The following is a 25,674-nucleotide window of genomic DNA, read 5'->3' as shown; positions in this document are numbered from 1 at the left end:
AGATAGACTACATTGAACTTGATTATATGGCAGTGTAAACTCATATAATCCAGTTCAATGAAGTTAATCTGCATTCTGAAACTGGATTATATAGTAGTGTAGATCCAGCCTCAGTGGGAGTCCACTGGAAGGTGATTCTTTTAAAGAAGGAGGTCATTAATAGGTTATTTGGTTTTGTAAAAAAAATGGTTTTCAGACTTTTTTCCACCAGGAGAATGATGGGAAAGTAATGATGTCATGAGATAAAACCTAGCCAAAGACACTGTTCTTCTGCCATAATTGCAATGTGCCTGCCTTGTGTGATAAGCTCCTAATTCAGATTGGGTCTGGCCACAGCTGGGAGGGGTGACATCCTGCCCCTTGTGCTTTTAATTCCATGTGGAGTGAAGGCATAATATTTCTGTAATAAAAATAAGGCACTGCTATTGATGACTGATTGAGGTTTAACTTGTGTTTAAACTCCTGGAGTGAACTGGTTCTGTATATATACTCCAAAAAGCAGTAATAGGAGAATTCTTCAGAGCACCTTAAAAAAATTAAACCAGTATAAAGAATGAAAAAACTCAGGAAGGTTTCTAAAACTACAAAGCCACTTTAAAAATGTAATGACAGAAAATTCATTCTCCCCTCCACTCTGCCAAAAACAGAGGGTTGAAGATGTTCACTGGGCATGGCATGTTCACTCTGCTGGGAGAGAGAAAAAACCCCCAGAAAACTGGGAACCAAGATTGCCTAGTGGAGAAGAAAATATCTATTGTACGTACAGTGATACTTCACTTTCCAACTGAACGCAAGCAGCATGGTGATTGCAAGCTGCTCTCTCTGTAACACAGTTATTGAAATTAATTACAGAGAGTCCTGCGTCATTCCCACTGCCATCTTCCTCACTCAGAGCTTCAATCACAAAGGCACTATGCAAATGGTGCAAAAGAAAGCTCCTTACCGCTTGACATCATTGCAGGTAAACCAGGTAATCTCTGGCTGAGGCATTCCTTCTGTAATACATGTCACAGTTTGTTCCCCACTGCTGGTGTTGCTGTTTTCTCTCAGGTCTGTCACTTTAGCTGGGACTGAGTACATTGGAGAAAGAATGGAAGACAAGTAGGAAATTATCAGCAAACAAGAAGGAGATGGTAGGAATAAACAGTTCCCCACCACAGATGAAAGAAAGTAGTATAGTCAGCATTGTCTTCAAAAAATCCTGCAACTCTCTTAGGAAGACAGCCGGACAAATGTCATCATGTTGGAAGGAGCAAAGACCACCAGCATTGAAGCAATGCTCCTACGCCATCAATTCCGCTGGACTGGCTATGTAGTCCAAATGCTCGATCACTCTCTCCCAAAGCAGTTACTATACTCCCACCTCAAAAACAGAAAATGGAATGTTGGTGGAGAGGAAAAGAGATTTAAAGATGGGCTTAAAGCTAATCTTAAAACTGTGGCATAGACACCAAGAACTGGGAAGCCCTGGCCCTAGAGCACTCTAGCTGGAGGTCAGCTGTGACCAGAAGTGCTGCGGAATTCGAAGAGGCACAAATGGAGGACAAAAGGGAGAAACTTGCCAAGAGGAAGGTGTGTCAAGCCAACCCTGACTGGGACCTCCTTCCACCTGGAAACTGATGTCCTCGTTGTGGAAGAACATGTGGATCAAGAACAGGGCTCCACGGGCACCTACATATCCACCACCAAGACACTACACTTCGAAGGTCATCATATTCAGACAATGAGGGATCACCTAAATAAGTAAGTAATCTACATGTACAATTTCCAAGGGATTTTTTACAGGCAAAGTACATGTGTACTTTCACAATTCAAATATCCTATCAGCTTTGATGATTTTGGTAGTAAATCAGTTATGGAGCAAATCTATGCTATTACTACTGATAATGGTGTAATGTCATGCAATGTCATGTAATGTAATGAGTCACCTCTGAAAAGAGAAAAGAGGGGTAGAAATGTCATAAATAAATAAATAAATAAATGATGTACTATATAGAGAAACTCTAGTTCAGAAAATAAGATCTCTCATATGTTTAGAAATTTTATTAAAGAAAAAAGAGTTGATCTTAGTATAAAGTTGTTGTTAGAATGGAAGGATTAAGAGCTATGCACTATATTTATAATTTTTATATATAAATTTTTCATGGGCTTCCATTTTAATTGTCAATTAGCAAAAACATTAATGAAAACAGATATCTAGGCTCAGACCACATGATCCCTCAGTTCATTTAAAGTGATTTCAACCTGTTTTTGTTGGTGGAATTTGGGGGGTTCTAGAAAAACACAATATAGATCTAAATTTTGAATTTCTCCATCTCTGTCCTCCATCACCTCTGGTTTGGTGCATTTGTTCAGTGGCAAAGAAATGAAAGTACAAAAGGAATGGCACCTGTAGCAGTAGGATACATAGGGTGGAGAGACCTGGACTTCTGAAATGCAATTTTTCATTTCTTTACATACTAGGTCTCAATGAGGATATATTTAATCCAAAATAATATTGCAAAGGGATGTGCTCACCATTAATCTGCAAGTAAAAGGAGAGGTCCTCCAAGTCATCGTCATGGAAAGCTCGGACAGTGTATAAACCTCCTTCACTTTGTTTCACTCTTACAAGGGTTAGAGTAGTTTGATACCTGGAATAAAGTGAAACTTACAAAAATTAAAATACTGGAGAAAGAGCTTAGGTCCGGCAAAAGAGGCAGAAAACCTGCTGCTTTGTGAAAAGGAAAATTTGAAAACCAAAGAAAGAAACCTATACCCTTTATGCAAGCTAGAATTCATTACTCCTGAGTTGTAACACTTGTATGATAATCCGGGAATTTGCTTTCAAGTATTCAGCAAGAAACCTCCTCTGGTCCCTTCTACACAGTGGAGGCTCATATAATCCAGTTCAAAGCAGATAGCCTGGGATCAGATCCTGGGATAGAATGACTGTGTAGAAAGAGCCTCTGTCATGGTAGACAAATGCTGTGAGACTAATAACAACAACATTTATTTATATCTGACTTTATCTCTCTTTATCCTATTGCCTCAGTGAAAGGATTTCGTCTAGGAGATTTCAGTTTATTCAACAACAGACTGTTTACCTGGTTTCTGACAAATTTCTGGTGCTGATGGCAAATTCGTTGTTGCTTCCTGAGGTCAGTGGCTGGTTATTCTGAGACCAGACAATAGTTGGGCTTGGATAGGCCTCAATCTGCACATGGAAAACGTGGCTCTTGTGCAGTTCAGCAAACACAGTGTCATTCATAACAGTGTGGAAGGTCACAAAGCCATGGTCTAGATAAGGAAGGGTGAAAGAGAAAAAATATGGAAAGGCAACATGACTCTGGCTTTGCCATTCTTCCATGTGGCAGGATTAAGGTGACATAGGTATATATGCCTAAGCTTCTATTTGGGAATTGATGTGGTGAAATAGCTGGAGGATCAGGATGGCAGATAGTACCTTCAATTGCCCCTTTAAAGAGAAATGATTCTTCAGTACATGTAAAATGGTTTTTCTTATTCAGGAGGGATGCCATCTAGACTTTGGTTTCAGAATATGTCTTCATCCCCAAATCTTAACAACAGCACTGTGGCAATTTCATTTGAAACACTCATGATTCAATAAGATAAGCCATAAATATGTTTATGCCTGCAAGTTAGCAATTGCAGAATTATGTTAAATGAAAAAAACAAACAAAAATAAGCAATTAAAGAGAGAAAACCAATAATTAAAGATCCATCCACCTCTTAAGGAAGCAGAAATCGGTATGGGTAAATTCAGGACAAAGAGGAACAGGTGAGGAAAAACGTTTTGACTTGACAAATTCTGCTGTAGAGAAAGTTAGAGGCAGGAGAGATGCAATTTCATGACAGGTAGAAAGTTTGAGGTGCCCCTATTTATATCTAGAAAGTATAGGTTTTCAATATCTTGGGTGATAAGCAAAAAGATTTTGGCCAACATACCAAGCACTCTGATATTGATGCCTTGTGCTTCTTTCCTCCCATGATAGGTATCAATGGCCTCACAAACATATGGTCCTTCATCTTCTAGCTCAACGTTGTGGATGGTTAGTGTGGAATAGTGGTAGATTCCTTGTGCAAACTGTGTATCTATCTTAACCACCTTGCCTACCTGCAGAGGGAAAGGAAGAAAGATGAGGCAAGCAGCACCTAGCAATAGAAGGAATGAAAGAGTTCTCCAGACTCGGCTCCTGTGTTTTGCTGGAGGAGCCCTCCTGTGTGTGACATCAGTCAGGGCAACATCATATTGGAAGATAAGGAATTTGCACAATAATGCACATTGCTTTCAAAGAATCAAGGCTTCTTTGCTGTGGCATCTCAGCTATGAAACACATTCCTCTTAGAAACCTAATCAATAATATTGTTGTTCTCATTCCAGTATGAGTAAAAACATTATTTTACACATATCTCATAGGATTTTCTAGGCAAGATTTGTTCAGTGAGTGAGAGAATGTGACTTGCCCAAGGCCACCCAGCATGTTTCCATGGCCGAGCATGGATTCAAACTTTGTTCTCCAGAGCTGTATTCCAATACTCTCAAACCACTACACCATGCTGTGCGTCTGACAGAGTGTGACTTTCCCAATTGTTTAATATGCTTTAGCCTTTTAAAATGATTTTATTGTTCACATTGTTGTTGGGTGCATCTTCACTGGCACTGGTGGGAGTGGGGAATCAGTTCTACAATGGTTACACAATATAAGCATAACACTGCATTGAATTATAATAACAGAAGTCACTGGATACTCTGGAGCTTTCCCAAAACTCTGCAACATCCACACAGTGACTTTGGGCACATGTAATCAACTGTGCCATTTCCTGTTCAGGAAGCGGCCACCACTGGTTACCCCACCATCCCATTTGGTGAATGGAGTATAGCTTCTGGTACCCCAGTCTGGATCAGCATCACCTTTTCTGCCTTGTTAAGATGCAGCCCCAAATTAATCATGTAGATTTTACTGTACACCATTTTCAGAACTTCAGATAGAGGGCAGGATATACCTTTTGAAAAATGGTGATGGTGATGATGACATCACACATTTGTTAAATCAAGCAACTATTTTTAAGAATGTGGCCAAACACCATGCTTAAATGATTAAAGATAAGATGTTTAAGAACACTGACAGGAAGTACATCTTATTCCTTTGTGTTCATATTACCCCTACTAGCATATAGCATCTGTATTTTATATAACTAATCAGCACATATGATGATGGAAGGTCTTTGGAGAAAAGCACATCCAATGAAAGAGATGGAATATACAAGACAAAGTTGTTCAGTATTGTTCAGTATGTTCAGACCAGGTTTTCTGCAAAGTGCCTTCTTTTCCTTTCAGACTTCAAGGAGTCATGCCTGAGTATAATGAAAATGTGATTATCATAATCTGCACAATGAATTACATTGCTTTCTGAGAATCAAATAATGGTAATCATAAAACAGAAACCAGACTTCAGCTACAACTTGAAAGCTAAGAAAAGTTTTTCTGGATGTGTGACAGCTGAGTTATGCAGGGCCAGAGTTTAAATGAGCACATTAATTAATCCAATAATGTTTTCATCAGTATTATTCTAGCTCAGTGGTTCACAACCTGTGGGTCCCCCAGATGTTTTGGCCTCTAACTCCCAGAAATCCTAACAGCTGGTAAACTGGCTGGGATTTCTGGGAATTGTAGGTCAAAATACCTGGGGACTCACAGATTGAGAACCACTGCTTTAGCTGCTCAGGAATAGATGTGTAGGACTACAGGCTCCAGAATTCCTCAGCATTGACTATTCTGGTTTAGGGCTGCTGGAAATTGCAGTTCCACAACATCTGGAGGGCCACGGGATTTCCACCCCTACTTTAAAGGAAGACTAATAAAGGCAAAACTTGACATATCAGTAAATACATTTAATGTATTGTTTTAAATGTTGAAAATAACACCTGTACCATGTGCAAAATGAACAAGGATTTGCAGTATATAAGAGAGGTACTGGGAGCCCCCGGTGGCGCAGTGGGTTAAAGCACTGAGCTGCTGAGCTTGTTGATCGAAAGGTCGCAGGTTCGATTCCGGGGAGCGGCGTGAGCTTCCGCTTTCAGCCCTAGCTTCTGCCAACCTAGCAGTTCAAAAACATGCAAATGTGAGTAGATCAATAGGTACCGCTCCGGCGGGAAGGTAACGGCGCTCCATGCAGTCATGCCGGCCACGTGACCTTGGAGGTGTCTACGGACAACGCTGGCTCTTTCGGCTTAGAAATGGAGATGAGCACCACACCCCAGAGTCAGACATGACTGGACTTAATGTCAGGGGACTACCTTTACCTTTAAGAGAGGTACTAATGCCAAATCTTTCTCCTAACATGGGACATGGCAATGAAAATGAGAGTACCAGTCCTCCTTTTCAACAACCAGTTAACTACCAAACATCAAATAAAAATGTTTTCTGCCAGAGAAAGGAAAGCTTAGAGGTGCTCAGGCCAATCTTGCACTGGAGGGAATTCCATAGCCTGGGAGCAGCCCCTGAAAAAACCCTCTTGTGCCTCATGACTAGCAATGCCTCTAACAGTAATAGGGCTGAAAGAAAGCCTTTCCCCAAGGATCTTAAAAATCAGACATGCTCCTATCAGGAAATACAGTTTTTCAGACAGTCTGGACCCAAGCTGTTCAGGCTTTATAGGTCAAACCCAGCCCTCTGACTTGTGTCTAGAAAGAATTTGGCGGGTATATAAGCTGCTGCAAAGAAGGGAATTAAATCTTCCCTGCAGTCTGGCTGTAGTGTTTTTGGACCTGCTGAAATTTCCCAATAGATTCCAAAGGGCACTCCCAGTAATCCAAAAGGGATGCAAACAAGGCATATGTCACCATAGCCAAATATGACATCTCTAGAGAGGGTGGTGCAGAAGACTTAACTGCAAATGCACACCAGGCCACTACTGGAACTGAACACTCAGACCTCAAGGCTGAGTCCAGGAGCACGCCCAAGATGTGCATACAACCCCAAGAAACAGAGACCGAATCTATGCTCCCTGAACTGCCTTTTGACTGACAAGGAGATCATTTGTCTTCTCTGGAGTCAGTTTCAGTCTGCTCACACTCATGGCATCCAAAACTGACAGCAGACACCAATTTAGAACCAAAACAGATTCCATAAATTTGAATGGAAATTAAAGAAATAGATGTGGGCATCATCAGCATACTGCTGTCAACAAATCCCACAGCTATGAACAAATTCTATGTTAGACATTGGGACAAAACAGAGACCTTTGTGGCCAGGTTGCTTAAAAGGGAATTGCCAAGCATCACCATCTGAGTGCACCCCATGGACAAGATCCAGAGACACTGTAAAACAGCAGCCTCATTCTTGAGAGATGGCCCAGAAGAATCCCATAGTGAATGGTACTGCAAACCACTGAGAGATCCCAGGCAAATCAACAGTGGCACGATACTCTCTATTTAGATCATCCCCCAACCTGCCTTAAGCCATCTTCATTACATAACACAGCCTGAGGAAAGAACGAAACAGAGCTATATGATTCGTCTCATCTAGGGACAGCTGAGCTGGCTCCAGTCGCCCGTTCACTGACAAATTCCTATTTAATACTACAACAGTGCCTTCTATGTGGGGCCGTCATTGAAGAAAACACAGAGGCTGAAATTAATGCAGTATGTGGCAGCTAAATTGCTGGCAGGAACACCTAATCCTATGGCATCACTTGTAAGAAAATCTGCACTGGCTGCTGGTATGTTTCCAGTCAGAATCCAAGATGCTACCAATGACATGGAAAGCTTTAAATGCCTGGGGATCTTGATACTTAAAGGAATTTCTGCCCACACATTGAGATCATCGGCAGGGCATTCCTTAGTGTTCCATGGATGGGAACAATGCAGTATTTGGAGACATGGGAGAGGGTCTATGATACCCTGGTTGAGGAAAGCCTTTCTCTTTAAGAGATGGTGGGCATCAGTACTGGGACCAGGTTAAAACTTGGCTCTTCAGTAAAGTTTCTGCAGCTCAGGAAAGCCTCCTATTTATGTCCCTTTCTATCCACACTTTTACAGTGCTATGATTCCACTTTATGTAATTGCCATGGTTTCATTATATATAATCCTGGGGTTTCTAGTTAAGTGGCACTGGAGCTCTCTGGTTAAGAATTTTAAATGCTCCTTCCCTAAACTGCAAATCCCATGATTTCATATGAGTTTTCCGTGGAAATTAATTGAAATCATAGCATTATAACTGTGCAGTGTGAGAAGGTCCTCAGCATTTTATTTCCTATATCATGGCACGAGCTCTTAGGATGTAGAATAAGCTATAAATACTTTATAAAATAAATAAATTTACATTTCAATAGAAATAGAATCACTTACTTTTTGACCTGGATAGCTCCAGGTGTAATTAACCAACTGAATACCTCTTACTGTACATGACAAAGATATATTTTCGCCACGCTTCACAATAGTTTGCATTGCGCTAACAGACATGTTGATAGCAGAGTTAGGTTGAGAAGGAACTATAAAAGAGAAAAGATGAAACAAATATACAAAGAAGCCAAGCTATAGCCATCTACAGGCATGACTGCTGACATAAATGAAAATTTGTCCTACTCGTAAGCCAAGTTGTCTGATGTAGATAGCAACAATGAAGAGGTTATTCTCTTATGGTTTTAGACAGATTGTTGCATCTCAAAACAATTTAAAATATGACTATAAAACAATAACATGGTAACAATACATCTTAATTCATCAGATACAGTCCATGCCATAAAATTAAATACAACCTGCAATTGCTAGCTGTATATGACCACTCAATAGTGTAACTCTAATTAATTCCACAGAGACCAAAAAATATGGTCAAAGTCCTGGGAGTAAGATATTAACAAGATGCTAAAATGACAGTAAGATTGGTGCCAATCCTGGTAAACTTCCCTAAGGAGCAACCACTGAAAATGTTTTCTCTGTTGTGGTTGGGTACCCAAAGGTGCATGAAAAATTAATCTGGCTGTACAGCAGAATAACCAGGAACCTGTTCCAAACCACAAAATATATTGATCAGCATGGCCAATTTCAAATTATATGAATAATTTCTGATCCGTGAATATATCCACTTCCAGGGGTCATGTTGCATAGTTTCCCCCACTGTTACTTGTTTTTAGGTTGTTCCATCAACACAGAGCTATACTGCTGTTATTATAGTGCAGATTTTTTTTACACTGATGATGGAATCTTTTACCCATAATGGTAGAGGGGGATATTAAGAAAAGGCTCACCTTCAATGCTGTAGATATAGAATTGCTCAGAGTCAAACTCTTGCTCATCTATAGTTGCCCTACAGATGTATGTTGTATCATCAAAGTATCCCTTAAACCCTTGTTGTGGGTTATAAACACCAGGGACTGGGTCATTAACCTTTTTTTCATACACAGTCACTGTAGTGTTTGGGTCTGTCACACGACATGGGATGATGTCCTCCACATGGCCAGTGCTAAAAACAAATGTGTCATCATGTGTATTTGGTAGGAATGGCAAAGAGGGGTCTGTAGGAAGAAAAATATTGAGAGAACTCAATCAGTTATTCAATATCAAGAACAATGTATAGCCATTCAAAATGAAAAATTACTGACACAGGTTAGCTATGAAGGTAATTTCACACAGTCTCAAAATATACTTTTAGCTCATACAGTTCCTTGGTTGTAGGATGAGAGATAAACAGAGTAAATGTAACCAGAAACAGACAACGCTAGTGTAAAGTTTAGTTATGGTACTGGACTATAACAGTGAGATGTCTTCTATGGTTTAGGCAAGGCAGAATCTGGTTTGTAGTTAAAAAAAATGGAAATGTGAGTAGATCAACAGGTAACGCTCTGGTGGGAAGGTAACGGAGCTCCATGCAGTCATGCCAGCCACATGATCTTGGAGGTGTTTATGGACAATGCCAGCTCTTTGGCTTAGAAATGGAGATGAGCACCAAACCCCAGAGTTGGACACGTCTGGACTAAATGTCAGGGGGAAACCTTTACCTATACACATGCACACGCACGCACACACACACACACACACCCCTGCATTACCTTAAGATTGGGGGTATCTATTTTAATGACAGGGACTGGTGTTAAGTGGATATGGAATTAGAAGAATACTACATGCAAGTCTGGATTTATTGCTTTTCAAATACAAAATATCAGCCCACCACAGAGATAAGTTTGCACTAGAGGCACATGTAGTCTGAGCATGGGCCACCTCATACAGCCACCCCAACATACCCAATACACTGGATTTACCATTAAACCAAATGACAGATGCTAGGAGTAAATGCAACAGTGAGATGCTGGACGATAGAGAAGGGAGTGATGTGTGTTATACAGCCTGCTCCGTTTCCCCTTAAGCCTGCAATCCTTGAAGCCAGGCATGTAGCCGGAGGGATGGGGCTTGAGAGGCTTCAGCCCCCCTCCCTGAAATTTTCAGGGTGGTCTGCAAGAAGGCCTTACTGGTACATTATTTAAACTGTTATGTTTATTTATATCATGATCTGATCATCATACTCAATATGTCCCATATGCATGGGAGTATTGGGATAACGATACAAAAGGTTTGCTAGGGTAGATCCTCAGCCCTCCCCGCCCCCCATTTTTTTTCAAAATCCTGGCTATGGGTCTGCTTGAAGCACTAAAGAAATTGCCTTGAGGCACCTCAAGGCTGACATAAAATCAAACTGGTTGGCTTCTGAACATAAAAAGGTCGGCTAGAGTCTTCTCGCTTGCCTCAAGTAGCAAAAGGTCTTGGAACAACCCAAGTCAACAAGCCATTATGCATCATCTTGTGAAATTCACGATCATCCTTCTAAAAAAAGGTATGGGGGGATCCTTTCCTCTGTCAAGGTTTGCTTTAGTTCAGTTGAAAGTGGGAAAATATGGTATGTACAGATGTTTTCACTAATAGTCATTTGTTAAAATCTTCTGGATCATAGAGCAATATCTGACTTTACAGAAACATGAACTACAGTTAAAGGAAGCCCAGGACTATTCTGGCTTCTGAAGAGCTGAATCAGTTGCAAACTTCCTCCAGACCTATGTTACACATTTCCATCTTCCATGAACACTGATAGAAAACATATTTCAAAGAATCAACATGCAGCAATACAAATAACAGTACCTGGTACAAAAATATAGATGGCTTTTCCCCCGGGTAGCTGGATGTAATTACAGGAATACTCGCCCGTGTCGAATCCACTCACGTTCCTAAGTGTGAGGGTGTTAAAAAAAGTGCCACCCTTTTTCTCTAGAACAGTGTCTATGATGTTATGTTTGTTGTCTTTCATCCAGAAAACCTCATCCTGTCCAGAACACGTCAAAGTAAAATCACTGTAGAGACTAAGGATGACTTCACGGTCATTTGGAGAGATCTTCAGACAGCTGATTCCTAGCAGTCCTTGGGAAAAATTGGAATAAAAGAAGATGATAAGAAGGATTCAAAGGATTCACTGAGGTTAGTGTGAGAAAGCTTTCTAATAAATGGCAAACTGGATTCCGAAATATAAACTATATATTCATCTATATAACATTAAACTGCTGAGCCGTTTGGATAGCTAAATATGGGCCAAAGTAAAGTCAAGACTGTCTAATAAATAGATTTTGCAGGAAAAATGTATTCATAGGCATATATAAAATAACTGGACCTCTTTCTCAACTTAATTTTCTTCCTCAAGAAGAAGAGGCCAATGCTTCCAGCATTACTACAAGATTCCTTTTGTATTATAACTATGAGGAAAACAAAGGGCTCCACATTTACTCAGTGATGGGTGTATTATGTTAACAAGATAATTTTTGGACAACCGAAAAGCACCAATATAATATGAATACTGTTCCTTCCTAGAATTAGCGGTATGCTGGCTTTCTCATGCTGTGGAAAGAGGGACAGCTTTAATCAATAGATGAATTCCTGGTTTACAGAAATGACACTCCTGATTCAAGAGATTCAACCTGTGCATTTTTAAGAACCTGGGTGACCACCATGACACAGATTTCTGTGGTATGACTTCTTTTGGAGAGAGTTAATCAGCAGTGGATGTGAAAGGAAGATGGCAGTATAACTAAAAATAAAATTGCCAGGAAATCTTTGGGAAATGATAGGGCAGACAACCATTTCCTGGATTGCTTCCTATGAGCCCATCACAGTTTTCAGCTTCCTAGCTAATACAGAGGCTTACCCGGGTTACCACTGAGAACAGGTAAAGAGATTGTAATAACTTTCACTCATAGTATAATAGCTATAGAAGTTTCTTAGAAATCCCACAAATTCAAGGGGGCATTTTTGTAGGTAAAGGACTGCAGATGTTTAATTATCCTCTTCACAGGGCCTTTCTACGCTGTCACCAAACCTGGCCTGGCCCCATATTTAATGGTACATGTAAATGAGCCAATAATTCTCTCCCAAAGGTAGTGGACCCTTTGTGGAATCAGTAAGTAGTGTCATTTCAACCATACACCACTTCTCATTGAATAGCACAATGCAGAGGGAAAGGAAACATTTACATTTAGAACTCTGTACTCTTAAGAAAGAGAGAAGGGCTCTTGAAGATGTCAAGAGAGTCCTTCTCCAAATGGTATTGCCAATGGCAGATTTTCAAAACTCATTAATATGGGCATCCAAAACACCAAAGCCTCACTAAGGCTTCATCTTCACTGGTAGATAAAATCCAAATTATCTGCTTTAAACTGGATTATATTAGTCTACACTGCCAGATAATCCTGTTCAAAGCAGATAATATGGATTTTATCTGGCAGTGTAGAAGGGCCCTTATATATTTAGTTTAGTGAAGGCGTTAGTTAGTTATAAGTATTCTAGGTGGCCAAACATTAAGAACAATGGTTGTTTCCCCACAAACCCCATTCATGGAAAGATTGGGATCCAGTAGAAATCCAATAAAGGGGGTAGTGATTTTCAACTATTTTCACTGAAACCCATAGCACCATCTTGCACACTGTGAGCGTCCAGAATTTATCTTTCCTGCCCCATGCATTTCTGCTCCATGCTAATCCAGTTTCTGCACTTCCATGTTCGACATTATCTAGATCAAATCCAATTGAATTACTAGAAACATGAGACAGCATGACTAATAATAATAATAATAATAATAATAACAACAACAACAACAACAACAACAACAACAACACTTTATTTTTAACCCGCCCTATCTTCCCAAGGGATTGCATTGGCATTCCAAATGTATAAGCCTTGATACAGAAAGACTTGTTGTTTTGGTTTTAATTTAAACAAACAACCATCCTGACTAGCATTTTAAATAAACTTTCCACCTCTGAATAGTTTTTGGCTTGTCTACAAAATGTCCCCTTCCCACAAATACAAAAACAGACGCTCACTATGCTCAGAAGGTTGTTTATAAAATAACAGGAATAAAAGGTGTAATTACTGCAGGACTAAAACAGGATGTTGAGCATTAGCAATGGAGACTTTGAAGCAGAAAGGTTTCAAATTGGGCATCAAGGCAGCAGTCCTGGCATTGCTCTCAGTCTTAAAGAAGCCGGAGGTGCTTGTGTTGATTCACTTTGTGCCAAAGCTCTGTAGGTCCCCTGCCTGAAGGATGTCAGAGAGACAACAACTCCAGCTGGCAGAAATCGTCTATCCCTGGAGCAAAACACTGCAGCAGGCCACACAACGTGCAGGCCACCAAAATGTGAACACAGTCCACAACAGTAAGTTTTTGTGCCTGAATCACCATCCTCCTCTTTTCTTTATTTAATGAGAATAGATACTGGACATAAGATGTTAAGTTCAAGTGATAGAAGTTCACCTCACATGGCATGCTTTACACTAAGGACCTCTAGGTTTACCAACAGAACAGGGGGAAATGGCATGGCTTAATCTTATGGTATGTAATGGGTGCTTGATGAGTACAAAAGAGATAAGGTGTGTTGCAAAGTGAATGTATGCATAAGATCATGTCTATGCATTTTAAGCTATTTTCACAAATAGAGCAATCTGGTGAAAAAATGGAAACCGAATACATACACAGAGTGTTTCCATCTTTGTTGTTGAACTGTAATAATCTCTCCCTTCCAGTGCTGACCATGTGGGGCTGGGCTGATGGGAATACAACAATATCCAGCTTTCCCCTAAATGCTGTAGGACTTTTTTCTGCACCCCATATGTTTAAAGAAGCACTTTACACATAGATGAACTGTTTTCCAACAAAGGCTCTCCCCTTCCCACCAGCTGAACTTTATTTTGTGGTGGCTGTTCTATATGTATGGTGGGATGTATTTTGTTTCCTGTGAAAACCTCTCCTAGAAACAAATGCTATTATTTTAAATGTAAGATTGGCAGCATGTCATGATGTATATGCTGCAGTCAGCCCTCCATATTTGTAAGGTTAACTTTTGTGGATTTAATTATTTGCAAATTTGATTACTATGGTTCTTTACGAATCTCTAGATCCTCCCACAGAGCTCTATGGTCACCTTTTGGAAGAAGGTAACCAAAGAATCACCATAGAAAACCTAGAGATTTGTAGAGAGGTGTTCTCTCAGGCAATACAAGAGCACGTTTTTTTGTTTATGATGTTTTCCACTTTTGTGTAAATCCTACACTCCTAACCCTAGTAAAGGTGGAGGGCTGACTATATCGTTGTGCATATGTTTGGCTATAGTAAATAATTGTTTTGTATAGGAGTTAAAATATTGATAGTTCTGAATTCCATGAGCAATTCAACCAGACACACTTATGCATTAAGTGTATATCACATGATTTTCTTACCTGTGAGGAAGAGGAAAAGGAAGATGGGCATCTTTAGAAGCAGATGAAGCAACATGTGACTCTGTTTTCAAGTAAGCAATTACCTGTTAAAAAAACAAAGTATGATCAGCAGAAATCCAGATCAACACAAGCTAGCTGGAAGGTGAGCAAGATAGATACATGTGTGACAAGTAAAATAAAATATTCTGTAAATCATACATTGGTATTCTCCAGATAATTTGGGCTAGGAATGTGCATGTTTATAAATTTAACTCATATTCCAGAAAGTGTGGATAAAGACCAGCTCACCAAACATCAGACTGCAGTTGGATTCGTCACACATATTTGCTTTAGACTACCATTTCTAAAAGGCTTAGGTTTCATAGCAAATGGTCACATATGAGGTGTATTATCATTCAAAACATCTGAAGAACACCAGGTTCCTTCCTTATGCCAGAAGCAGTCTCTTTCCTCCGGGCTTGATCACTGTCAGTCTTGGCTCTGCCTTCTCCTCTCCTCTGCTTTAGTTCTCAATGTTTATAGGCTTTCCCAATAGTGTAGAGACCTTCCTTTGTATTCGTTTTTGGGTGGAGCTTAAAATTCCCTGACAGGCCAGTCTTGGTTGGTCTAGTCCATTTCCCTGTACTGGACTCCTCCCTTTTCTATAGTCATTAGAAGCTTGGATATTTTTTGGAACCCTAGACCCAAGCAATCAAAATAGGCATTCTTAGCACCTGCTGCTTTTAACAGTATTATTATACCAACAATCCAAAGGACAACAGAAGCTTTTGGCCAGCCTAAGCTTCACAGGGGAGAAGATTAAGACAGTTTGTAAGCAACAACTTATAACCCATTGCTTTGCACCAGAGGCAAGAGAGACTTTCAAAGACCCCAGAAAGATGACTGCAACCAGCAAGATCTCCTTTTGTAATGTATTGTTTTAAATTACCTATGATAGTCCCGAGTGGAGTTAACCCTTTATTCATTTTGTTTCAGTAAACTCGTTTGGTTATCTTTTCACTTTGCCTCAAAGTGCCTCTGTCTGCTAAGGGTCTTAATCTAAACAGAAGGTATCAGATAGCCCCCAAATAAAGCCAGACAATATTGTTTTCCCAAAGGCTCGGGCGTGCCATCACAGTCAGCTCTTGCCTTGATAGCAGACAATTGAGCAATGTATGTAGAAATGAGCAAGGGCTATTGTTGTCACTGCTTGGCAGTATTTTAACAATGGACACTGAAGGACTTCATATACAAGTCAAATTCATACACTGCAAATGACTGTGCTTAGTCTCAATAAACAGGCAACCTCTGCTATAATTTGGCCTTCTGCTACTCTTTTTTGGATTATACTTCTCAGAACCTCCCAACCAGTTGGATTCTAGTAGTTGTAATCCAACCTCTATTTGAAGACTAGTCCAAGTGCTGACTATAGATTCAGTTTTAGATTCAGCTTTTTCTGGGCATCTGCTCTTTGGCATGGGAATGAACCATAGGATCCAAGTAACACATTGTCGATTGCTCAACTTTAGCTTTGGAGCAATGTTAGCATCGCATATCCACCACAGCATTCCAGCTTAATGAGATAAAAAGCATCTTGTGACCACTTGTCATATTTCCTGTGTTATTCGCAAGCCAATACTGGCCCACTGGATGCAGCAAACACATGGAGTGTGTATGTGTGAAACGTATACAACTTACATGGGGGAGGATAATTGTGTATGTCTTCTGAGCTTCAGCCCATCTTCTGTAGGTGTGAGAATCAGTTCTGTACCTAATGATTACTATTTAAACAGAACTTTCAAATTTTGCAGACCATGTAATTAAAGAAATTATAGCTTTCTCAAGTAAGTCCTTCATCTCCACATTTTTACATTCGAAGAACTGAGCCTGGAGATAGAAATTTGCCCAAGCCACAATAGTTGTTCTTTTTATTGTTTTATATGATATAGTTTATAATGATGCTATGTGTATCTCTGGGTATTTTAAGTAAGAATAATCATATTATTGTTGCTGCAAATAGAAATACTACAAACAATCACAACACAGAGCTGTGCTTCTTCAACTGTCTAATATGAGGTATTTTTTAACACGGCTGAAACCACATTGTATCCATCAGTTACAATTATTTCTTTTTTTAACGAACTTTGATAGATGCTAGATGTTGTGGTGTGATGAAAGAGTGAAATATAGAATGTATTGTCAAAGGCTTTCATGGTCGGAATCACTGGATTGTTGTAGGTTTTTTGGGCTGTATGGCCATATTCTACAAGCATTCTCTCCTGAGATTTCACCATCTGTGGCAGGCATCCTTAGAGGTTGTGAGGTCTGTTGGAAAATAGGAAAATTGGGTTTATATATCTGTGACCAGGCATGTAGCCCGGGGGAGGGAGGCTTGAGGGGCTTCAGCCCCCCCCCCCCAAATTCTCAGGGTGGTCTGCAAGAAGGCCTTACTAGTACATTATTTAAATTGTTATGTTTATTCATATCATGATCTGATCGCCATGCTCAATATATCCCATATGCATGTGGGTATTAGGATAATGATACAAAAGGTTTCTAGGGTAGGTCTTCTCTCACTCAGGTTCAACCCCCCCCCCCCAACTAAACTCACCCCCCCCCCCCCCCCCAAATCAAAATTTTGGCTATGGTCCTGTCTGTGACTATATATAAAGATATATAAACCCAGTTTTCCTAGTTTCCAACAGATCTCACAACCTCTGATGATGCCTGCCACAGATGCAGAAGAAATGTCAGGAGAGAATGTTTCTAGAACATGGCCATACAGCCCAAAAAACCTACAACAACCCAGTGAAATATAGAACCGCCAATTGAGCAGCAGCCCTGTGTCTTCTGCAGCATCTGTTAAACAACAAGGGAGATACATTATGACCTACCCAATGCAGTATGCGTTGGGTGTTCCTTATCCAAAAGACTTGGGATTTGAAGTGTTTTGTATATCAAATTATTTTTTTTCTTGGATTTTGGAATATTTGCATATACCAAATGAGGTATCATGAAGAAAGAACCCAAGTCTAGACACATAATTAATTTATGTTTCACATAAAACATACATATTTAACTTAAAGGTAATGTTATACACTATGTTTTAAATATTTTGGGCATGAAACAAAGGTTTGTGCATATTGAACCATCAGAAAGCAATGCTGGACAATTTTGGAGCTTTTTAGATCTTAGAATTCTGAATAATGGATGCTCAACCTCATGATAGCTACTCATGAGGAAACATTTCAGCAAGATGCCTATTTTGTATGCAGCACCCACATATTATTAGTCCCATCCACAAGACGTCCTTAAATATAGGCAAACTCCTGCCAAGTAGGAACACATCACACTGAAGCTACTCCCCTAATGCTGGATGGGAGTATACCAGAGACCATGGAATATAATGGGCAGCTTGCTTCATAAATTGTGACTGAAAAAAAGTGTGAGTGTAATGCAAAGACATAAGCCCAGTTACCAAATAGTTTCTTGAAGCATTCTGGAGTCCTGGAAATCTTCCTCAGTTTTGTAGCATTCTTCTTGTCCCTAATGAAAGGATTGGCCAGACATGGAGTATGGAATTTGTCTTTGGAATATTTTTATCTACCTGCCTGCTTTTAAAATAGAATGTTTTTCCCACTTACATGGATGTAAGGCCCATTAGACTTAATGGGACTGACTCTTGACTGTGGTTCTGTGCACATACTTAGATGTATCTTATGCTGAATACAGTGAAACTTGTTTCTGAGTGTACTGTATACCATTATGTTATGCCACAAGTCTATGAGAGCACATTAATATTTCTGTCCAACAAGAACGAACACTCAACTTACAATGGTAGCTTGATAGCTTGACAAATGCAATTTGTGGGAAGAAGTGGGGATCCATCTGCATGGAGAAATGCTTACTAATTCAATTTGCCTTATTATATATGCTCCCTTCATTCCCATACAATTTAGCTATCAAAGTAGAGAGAGCACTTGATATATGGCAGACAGTTTTATAAAATGCAAGTACTCTAGTTTATTTAATTTCTACAAGAAGCAGTATTTTTTATATAAAATACATTATGCGGCTATATGATTACAACTTTTTCATATACTAAAAGCAAGTCATTAATTTAAATTAATTTCGGGCACAGATTCCTCACCTAAGATGTGAAAGTGGGGCAAGGGATATGCTGGGTTCAAGTCACAAGGAAAACTTCAAATTTAATATAAAATATTTATATGCAATTTTCATGTCAAATTTATATTTCTTTTATAGCAGTGCTAGTCATGTTCTTGGGGACCTATATTTAAGCACTATGGAAGCCTAGGGGGGAAAATCAGGGACTATATGTGGTGCAACATTTGAAGCAGAAAATGTGTAAAATATCCCTCCTGGCAATTGACACCATAGACATGTCTCTGAAAATCTGTTGCCTGCACACAGATTAGATAGTGAGTGTTGGCAATACTGCAACAATAACTGAAACAAACAACAAACACATCAAGCAACAACAAAAGAATTCAACGAGGTTCCATTAGTGACACAGACCCTTTTGAAATCATTTCAGAGCCGATCTTACACTGCATTCCACATTGACAGCCATCGTGTGTCATCAATGATGCAATATAAATTTCACTCGGATTATTGTTCTTAGCAGACCACCCAGTCTCATTCAACCAAAATTTGTAAAATGTTCGGTTTTATGAGAAGTGTTCTCTAACATTTCCTCAAATACAGATAATTTTGTCCTTGCTTTTCCCCTGAAGACTTTTAAGAAATTATTTTTCATGCTATTTCAAATCATGTATGCAATGTCCATGTTACTAGCTTCCTCTCTTATCACTCCTATACCTTTTCCTTCTTTCAAGCTCATACTCTGTCTTCTTCTTTGAATATAATACTTCCTTTTTACCACTTTACGTATCAAATTAGAATACCCTGAAGTGTTCTACCATTCCCCTTTTAGCAAAATAAACCTTTTTTTCAGTTCACTGGAATAACCAGTCTTGCTTTCCTAATCAAATTCTACTTCATCCTCATGTGATGAAGGCAAGCTTTGGGAGGAGCAAATAACAAAAATAATAATAATGGGAAATTATACAGAAGTCCGGAAGGGTGGAATGTGAACTATTTAAAGAGAAAAGAGGTGTGTGTGTGTGTGTGTGTAAAGGTGGTGTAGTGGTTTAAACACTGGACTGAGACTATGGAGACCAGAGTTTGAATCGCCAAATAGCCATGAAAACCCATGATTATGTTGGACAAGTCACAGAGGAAGTCTCAGAGGAAAGCAAAGGCAAACACCATCAAACAAATCATGCCAAGAAAACTCTGTGAAAGGTTTATCTTAGGATCACCATAACGAAGGTACAAACCAATTTTTCTAACCCTGATGTGGGAATACTAAAATAACTGACCATATTCAAATGCACATCACATCAAATGCACCTCCAGTCACTTCTAATTTATAGTCTTTAAGGGCTCCTATCAAAGGCACGCTTTGTTTAAGAAAACTAACTGGTGAGACTGCACTAGGCATTAAGCTGTCACATACATTTAAAAAACACTGTTAATAATGTCCACTTAGCAAAGCAAGTCAAGGTCAATTGCATACTGAAAAAACACATGGATTGAAATTTTCAAAACCCCTCACTCAAATTGCACCTCAGGAATTAGTCCGTAGCCTTAGAAGAGCCAATATTCACTAATCTTTAGTTCACTATTGGTGCTAGTACCTGAAGAGCACCCTGGGTTCCCAGAATCTGTACCAATGGGACTTTTTGTATTTCAGGAATTTTACCAGCAGTAGTTTAGAAAGCCCTCTTCCTTTTTGCTACCCATTCTGTAATTTCAAGAATTTTAGCAGCCGTGTCTTAGTCCTCTCCTGTCTTGAGCCCTGATAAATTTGAGTCATTTAAAATTATTTCTTCAACTATGACATGTTGCCTTTTCCCCCTGATTTTAATTGTCATCCTAAAATGGGACATTTGGATGCAAACTAGTGACTTGAAGCTTCTCACTAGGCAACATGAATGACAAACAAAAGGACTACGTCAAATGTTGAGGCATCTGCATAGTTTCCTGGTGAGCTACAGTTTGACTCCCCTTTTTGTTTCTAGTGAATCTCCCATGTTGAATTTTGTCCTGAAACCTGACAATTTGGATGAAATCTAAAAAAGAACTGTATCAAAATGTGAGGTATTTATCATAATGTTTTGATGAGTTATGGCTCCAAAACAAATATTGAAGCTATAAGGAAAAATGATTTAGAAACAAACTGCACGACATTAAACAATAGGTGAGTTCTGCTTGTTTTAAAGCTCTAAATAGGTATCAGGAGGAAGATTGAGATTCAGGACCTCCTGGGAAGGAGAGCTTAGTCTATTATTCCAGTAAAAATTGTCCCCTGTTGGAGATGTTAGTTGGCAGAAGATAAAACTTGGCATTCATGGCTAATATTAAACCTGTTCTATAAATGCTATGTAGAGTTATTTCATCCAAAAATAAAGTGTACTTTATTTTTGGATGAAATTTTTGGATCTCGTAACCTCTGAGGATGCATGCCATAAATGCAGGCAAAACGTCAGGAGAGAATGCTTCTAGGACATGGCCATATAGCCCGAAAAACCTCCAACAACCCAAAGTGTACTTTCCTTGTTTCAGCTCTAATCTGGACAGAATGGTTTGAAGAATACAAAAAAGGCCATTTCTGTAATAGCAAGAGAAACAAGAACTAAACCAGAGACCCCACAGCCATGCCAAAGTCTTGCGCTGCCTCAGCACACATAGTGCCTGAAAACTGTGCCAGGCAGGCCTCACTGCAGGAACTGTCTGTTTTTGAACCAGTGAGTTGTGTCTTGGCCTCATGGCTGCCTGGTCAGCACAAAGGGGGAAATGAATTTCTAAGTGGCATGTGGTCATCAGATATTTTTCTTATTCTCTCGCTTCAGCTTGAATGAATTGATTTACCAGTAAACCCCAATGTGTTTCTGATTTATTCAGCAACCTTCCCCAAAGCCATGGGATTCTTTCTTTTCTGCTTTCCCAGGTTTTGTTCACATGAAGAATTTACTTCCTGTTTATTTAGCTTCTGCAGCTTTCATATGCCATAAGTACCATAGAGGAATCTACATTTATCTTCAAGAGAAAACAACACTTAGTCTGTAGCAGCTGGAATTAGCGTGCCAAAAAGACTGGCATTATTTCTGATTATCTAAAAACACAAGTCAAATATTATTGTTAAAATTTCTTTACTTGTACAAAGACTCTTAATAAAATAAAGAAACATGGGATTCAGCAGTGTCAGTCTCAACAAACAAGACTTGTTTATTTAAATAGTTCTTCTTTCCTATTTATTTAGGTATTTCATAGGTCAGCTTCCTGTATAAAACTCCAAAGGCAATATACTTGATAATAAAACTAAAGTGGAGAAAAAACACAGAAATAGTAACCATAAAATTAAGAACAGTAAGGAAAAGTGCCTGCTTTTCTAGGTAAGGATATAATAAATGTACTCTTTTCTCTGGCACTGAAATGATGGCCACGTTAGTTACAGGTGAGGTTAACTGAGAACAATTCACATGTGATTAAGAAGACCCTCTTTCTGGTCACAACAAGATGGAGAAAGTTTTCCTAAGATGAAAAGTAACCAGTTTCCAGTCATCCAGGGGCTTCTGGTTAACAGTCAGAAATTAAATGATGCCTTGCCTAGCATGGAACTGGCAATCAGTGAAACTTGTGAAATGTTGTTGCCCACAGTTGGTTCTAGTTAGCAGCCTGGTAACTGTCTTTCGTACTACTAAATTTTCTGGCAAGCCTTCAATGCACAAAACTGATAATGTTATCAGTGTATGTATAACTGTAGCCCAGCTACCTCTACCAGGAGAGGCTGCTATATATTGCAGCTTAGGAAACTGGGTTTTGTTTAAACTGGAGAAGAAAAGGTTAGTGTGTGATATGACAGCCTGGGGGACATCTTCACTGACCCATTATCTCAAAGGGTGATGCAATCTACAGTTTGAGCCATATTTTTAAAAGTTGTGGGTTTCTCTGAATTCTCCCTGAGAATGGCCTGGGACATGGGATAGCATTCACTGTCAACCCTCCAGTTGCTGTTGTACCAGCAGCCATACTACATATGGCATGGCTAGTTCATTGCTTGTGACCTGGAGTGACATTGTTGCCAGGACAATCAGAGAAGAAAGTGGGGAAAGGAGGGGATTATTCCTCCTTTTCCCCTCCCCTCTCCAGCATTGCTCAAGTGCCCTGGCTGACATCACCAACGGCAATGAGCAATGGACAGTAGCCATGTTTCACCCAGTGGCCATGGTTATGATGAGAATGGGATAGTCAGGACTAATTTCTGCCTCTCTAGCAGCCCAGGGGCTGGTGGTCAAAACCATCTGGGGCAATTAAAAAATCAGTACTCTGGATCAGCCCCAGGATAAAGTGTCCATGTAGAACCGCACCATATTTAAATATTTGGGAAAAAAGTCATATTGAGAAGGAAGCAAGATTTTTACTGCTACTTTAGAGATTACAACATAGAGCAATGATTGCAAAATACAGGAAAAGAGATTCCACCTAAACATTAGAAAGAACTTTGTGATGGTAAGATCTGTTTGATAGTGGGATACACTGTTGTCTTACAGGAAAGAGAAACATACTTGTGCTGGTACAGGTGTACCAAAAGCTCCAACTTCCTTTTCTTTCTTTGAAGTTCCATGCATTTTGCAATAAGGTGGCTTCCCTTGGTTTGCAATGACCCATCATCATTGTTAAGTTTTGGTTCCGCCCCTTTCCCCAGGGCTCTGGGAGGAGAGGGAGCCATTTTAGGTCAGTTTTGCATTGGAAAGCTTAGCTACAGGATGTGGATTAGCTCCACCTGTAGAGAAGCTTCGTTTCTCACTGCATCCGGGGGAAATTCCAGGGGAAAACAGTTCCAAAGGATTCCAGCTGGAGAATCTACAAAGCTTTGACTGGTAGGTCTACTCAGGACCCAAGAAGCAGTTTGGACTCGGGAGTAGAGCCCACACCAGCAAAGTTTAGAAAGTAGATTGCCCAAGGAGGGGTTAAAAAGGGTTTTCCTTTTAAAGAAAAGAAACAGTTCATGAAGCCAGTTGCCTGTCCCTTGTGGACAAGATTAAGAAAGCCGCCAGTTGATTCAAAGCCTTGAAGTATTTGTTTGACTTTTTGAAGATCTGAGAAGTATTTGATTGTTTTATTGAAGACCTAAGCAATAATAAAGGATCTTGTAAAACTTTTCAAGCTTCTAAAGACTTTGTATAGGAAAATCCTTAGGGCCTCTCAGCTGAGGCTCCCCGGCTTCCCACTGGGCACAAAGAGCACAGCCTTTTCAAAAGTCAACTGCTATAGGCCCAGCATGTGACAGCACAATACTGGTAGGGAAAGTTTTATACCCGTCAGTTTTATACCTTTTCTCCAAAAGAGCAATGATGCCACTTTGGTAATGCATGTTCCCATGATCAATCTTCTGCACTGCTTCACCTAACCTTGCCTTCCTACCCATGCCCACCCTATGTAGCATATGTGCACTATCTTATTTTCCTTTTTAAATGATGCAGTTGCACAATCACACAATTCCAATACTTCTTGGAAATGGAGGATAGTGCAAATTGCATAATTTCGGCATGCTGGTGATCCCCCATTGCAGTGCAATTGTGCAACTGTGACTAAACAAATTTAAAATAATAAAAAACCAAAAACAAAGAGCAGAGTAAAGAAACATGACTTCACCCAGCTTGGGAATAGGAGGGGGAGAGGATAAGAAGCAGCTTCCCACATACAACATGGCTTCTGGAATATAGAAACAACAGCAGAATAAAATGATTGCACCAGAAAGAATACTATTATTATTACTACCGTATTGATGATGTTTATTTATACCCCACTTTTTCTCTCCACAAGGAGACACAAAGTGGCTTAAACAACAGGGTTACTGGATTGCATCTATTCATACCTTGTAAGAGAACATTATTCCATGTGGGTTCTTCCCAGAACAGCTCAATACACCATATCATTCAGACATAGCAAATATTTCTGTCATTAATTAAACCTTGGCTTTTGTCTTTTACTCATTTAGACAGCTGTAATGCCTACACACACACACACACACACAAATTTCATTCACAAGCCATGAGGACTGTATCATTATGTCACTTGCCTGCCTTTCCCAGATGAAATACAAATCATTAACATCTTGTATTTGCATTTGCAGATATGAAAATATATCAGGAAATGGGGGTGGGGGTGAGAGAAGGTCACTGTGGATGCGTATGAGATGATAAACATGGGTTAAAGTGAGAAACTGTGATTGACTCAGGCTGGACAATGGAAGTGTGAGGAAGACATAGAAAGGAACTACCATGAAAATGAAAAGGGTATTGGCCAAAAAGAGAGCCCAAATCCCATGAAAACTATCCAGCAGGGCAAGATACATTAAATGTATAGGTGTTCAAGGACAAAACAGGAATATGCACTTATTTGTAATACTGTCAATTGCTGAAAAAGAATTAGAACTGCATATATCCTTTGATTTCTTCTCATAGTCAAGAGATAAGCTTTTTGAAAGGGGGAAAAGCTTTGTCCATCTTCATTTTAATGATTGAAAGGACAATTCTGAAAAAAATACATTAATCTTCTGGATTTCAGGAATCTGATCTTGCAGAGCAAAATCCAGTTTGATATTTTAAGCTTTAACCATATATTTCTTGTTTGCATTCTTGCCCCTGGTTCTTTAAGATGGCAATGGTAAGTATCAAATAATTAAGATGCCACCCTTATTAAGGTGCTGGAGAAGGGATTGGCAAGAGAGAACCAAGACTTGGTTTGGGCAGTGTTAAGTTTTCTCCCTGCTGCAGAATACATCTTTTCTACCTAATTAGAAAAAAGACACAGCAGTCCTGTCTTCCTCTGTTGATCCTGCTCATGCTC

General features: G+C 39.6%; 1 protein-coding gene across 2 annotated transcripts in view; it reads right to left on the bottom strand.

Moving 5' to 3' along the window:
• Nucleotides 1-25,674, bottom strand: part of PDGFRB (platelet derived growth factor receptor beta) — a 97,307-nt gene that overhangs the window by 26,364 nt on the left and 45,269 nt on the right. For both annotated transcript variants that reach the window (XM_067463671.1, XM_060765436.2), the window contains 8 exons: nt 14,755-14,837; nt 11,134-11,409; nt 9,252-9,518; nt 8,353-8,495; nt 3,949-4,117; nt 3,087-3,279; nt 2,518-2,633; nt 944-1,070 (listed from right to left, as the gene is read on the bottom strand). In XM_067463671.1, the coding sequence (XP_067319772.1) occupies nt 944-1,070; nt 2,518-2,633; nt 3,087-3,279; nt 3,949-4,117; nt 8,353-8,495; nt 9,252-9,518; nt 11,134-11,409; nt 14,755-14,809 (1,346 nt within the window). In that variant the 5' untranslated portion in view covers nt 14,810-14,837. The remainder of the gene's footprint in view (nt 1-943; nt 1,071-2,517; nt 2,634-3,086; nt 3,280-3,948; nt 4,118-8,352; nt 8,496-9,251; nt 9,519-11,133; nt 11,410-14,754; nt 14,838-25,674) is intronic.

Source organism: Anolis sagrei, chromosome 2 (assembly GCF_037176765.1).
Source record: "Anolis sagrei isolate rAnoSag1 chromosome 2, rAnoSag1.mat, whole genome shotgun sequence".
Taxonomy (NCBI): Eukaryota; Metazoa; Chordata; class Lepidosauria; order Squamata; family Dactyloidae; genus Anolis; species Anolis sagrei.
This window is presented reverse-complemented; position numbering and strand designations above follow the sequence as displayed.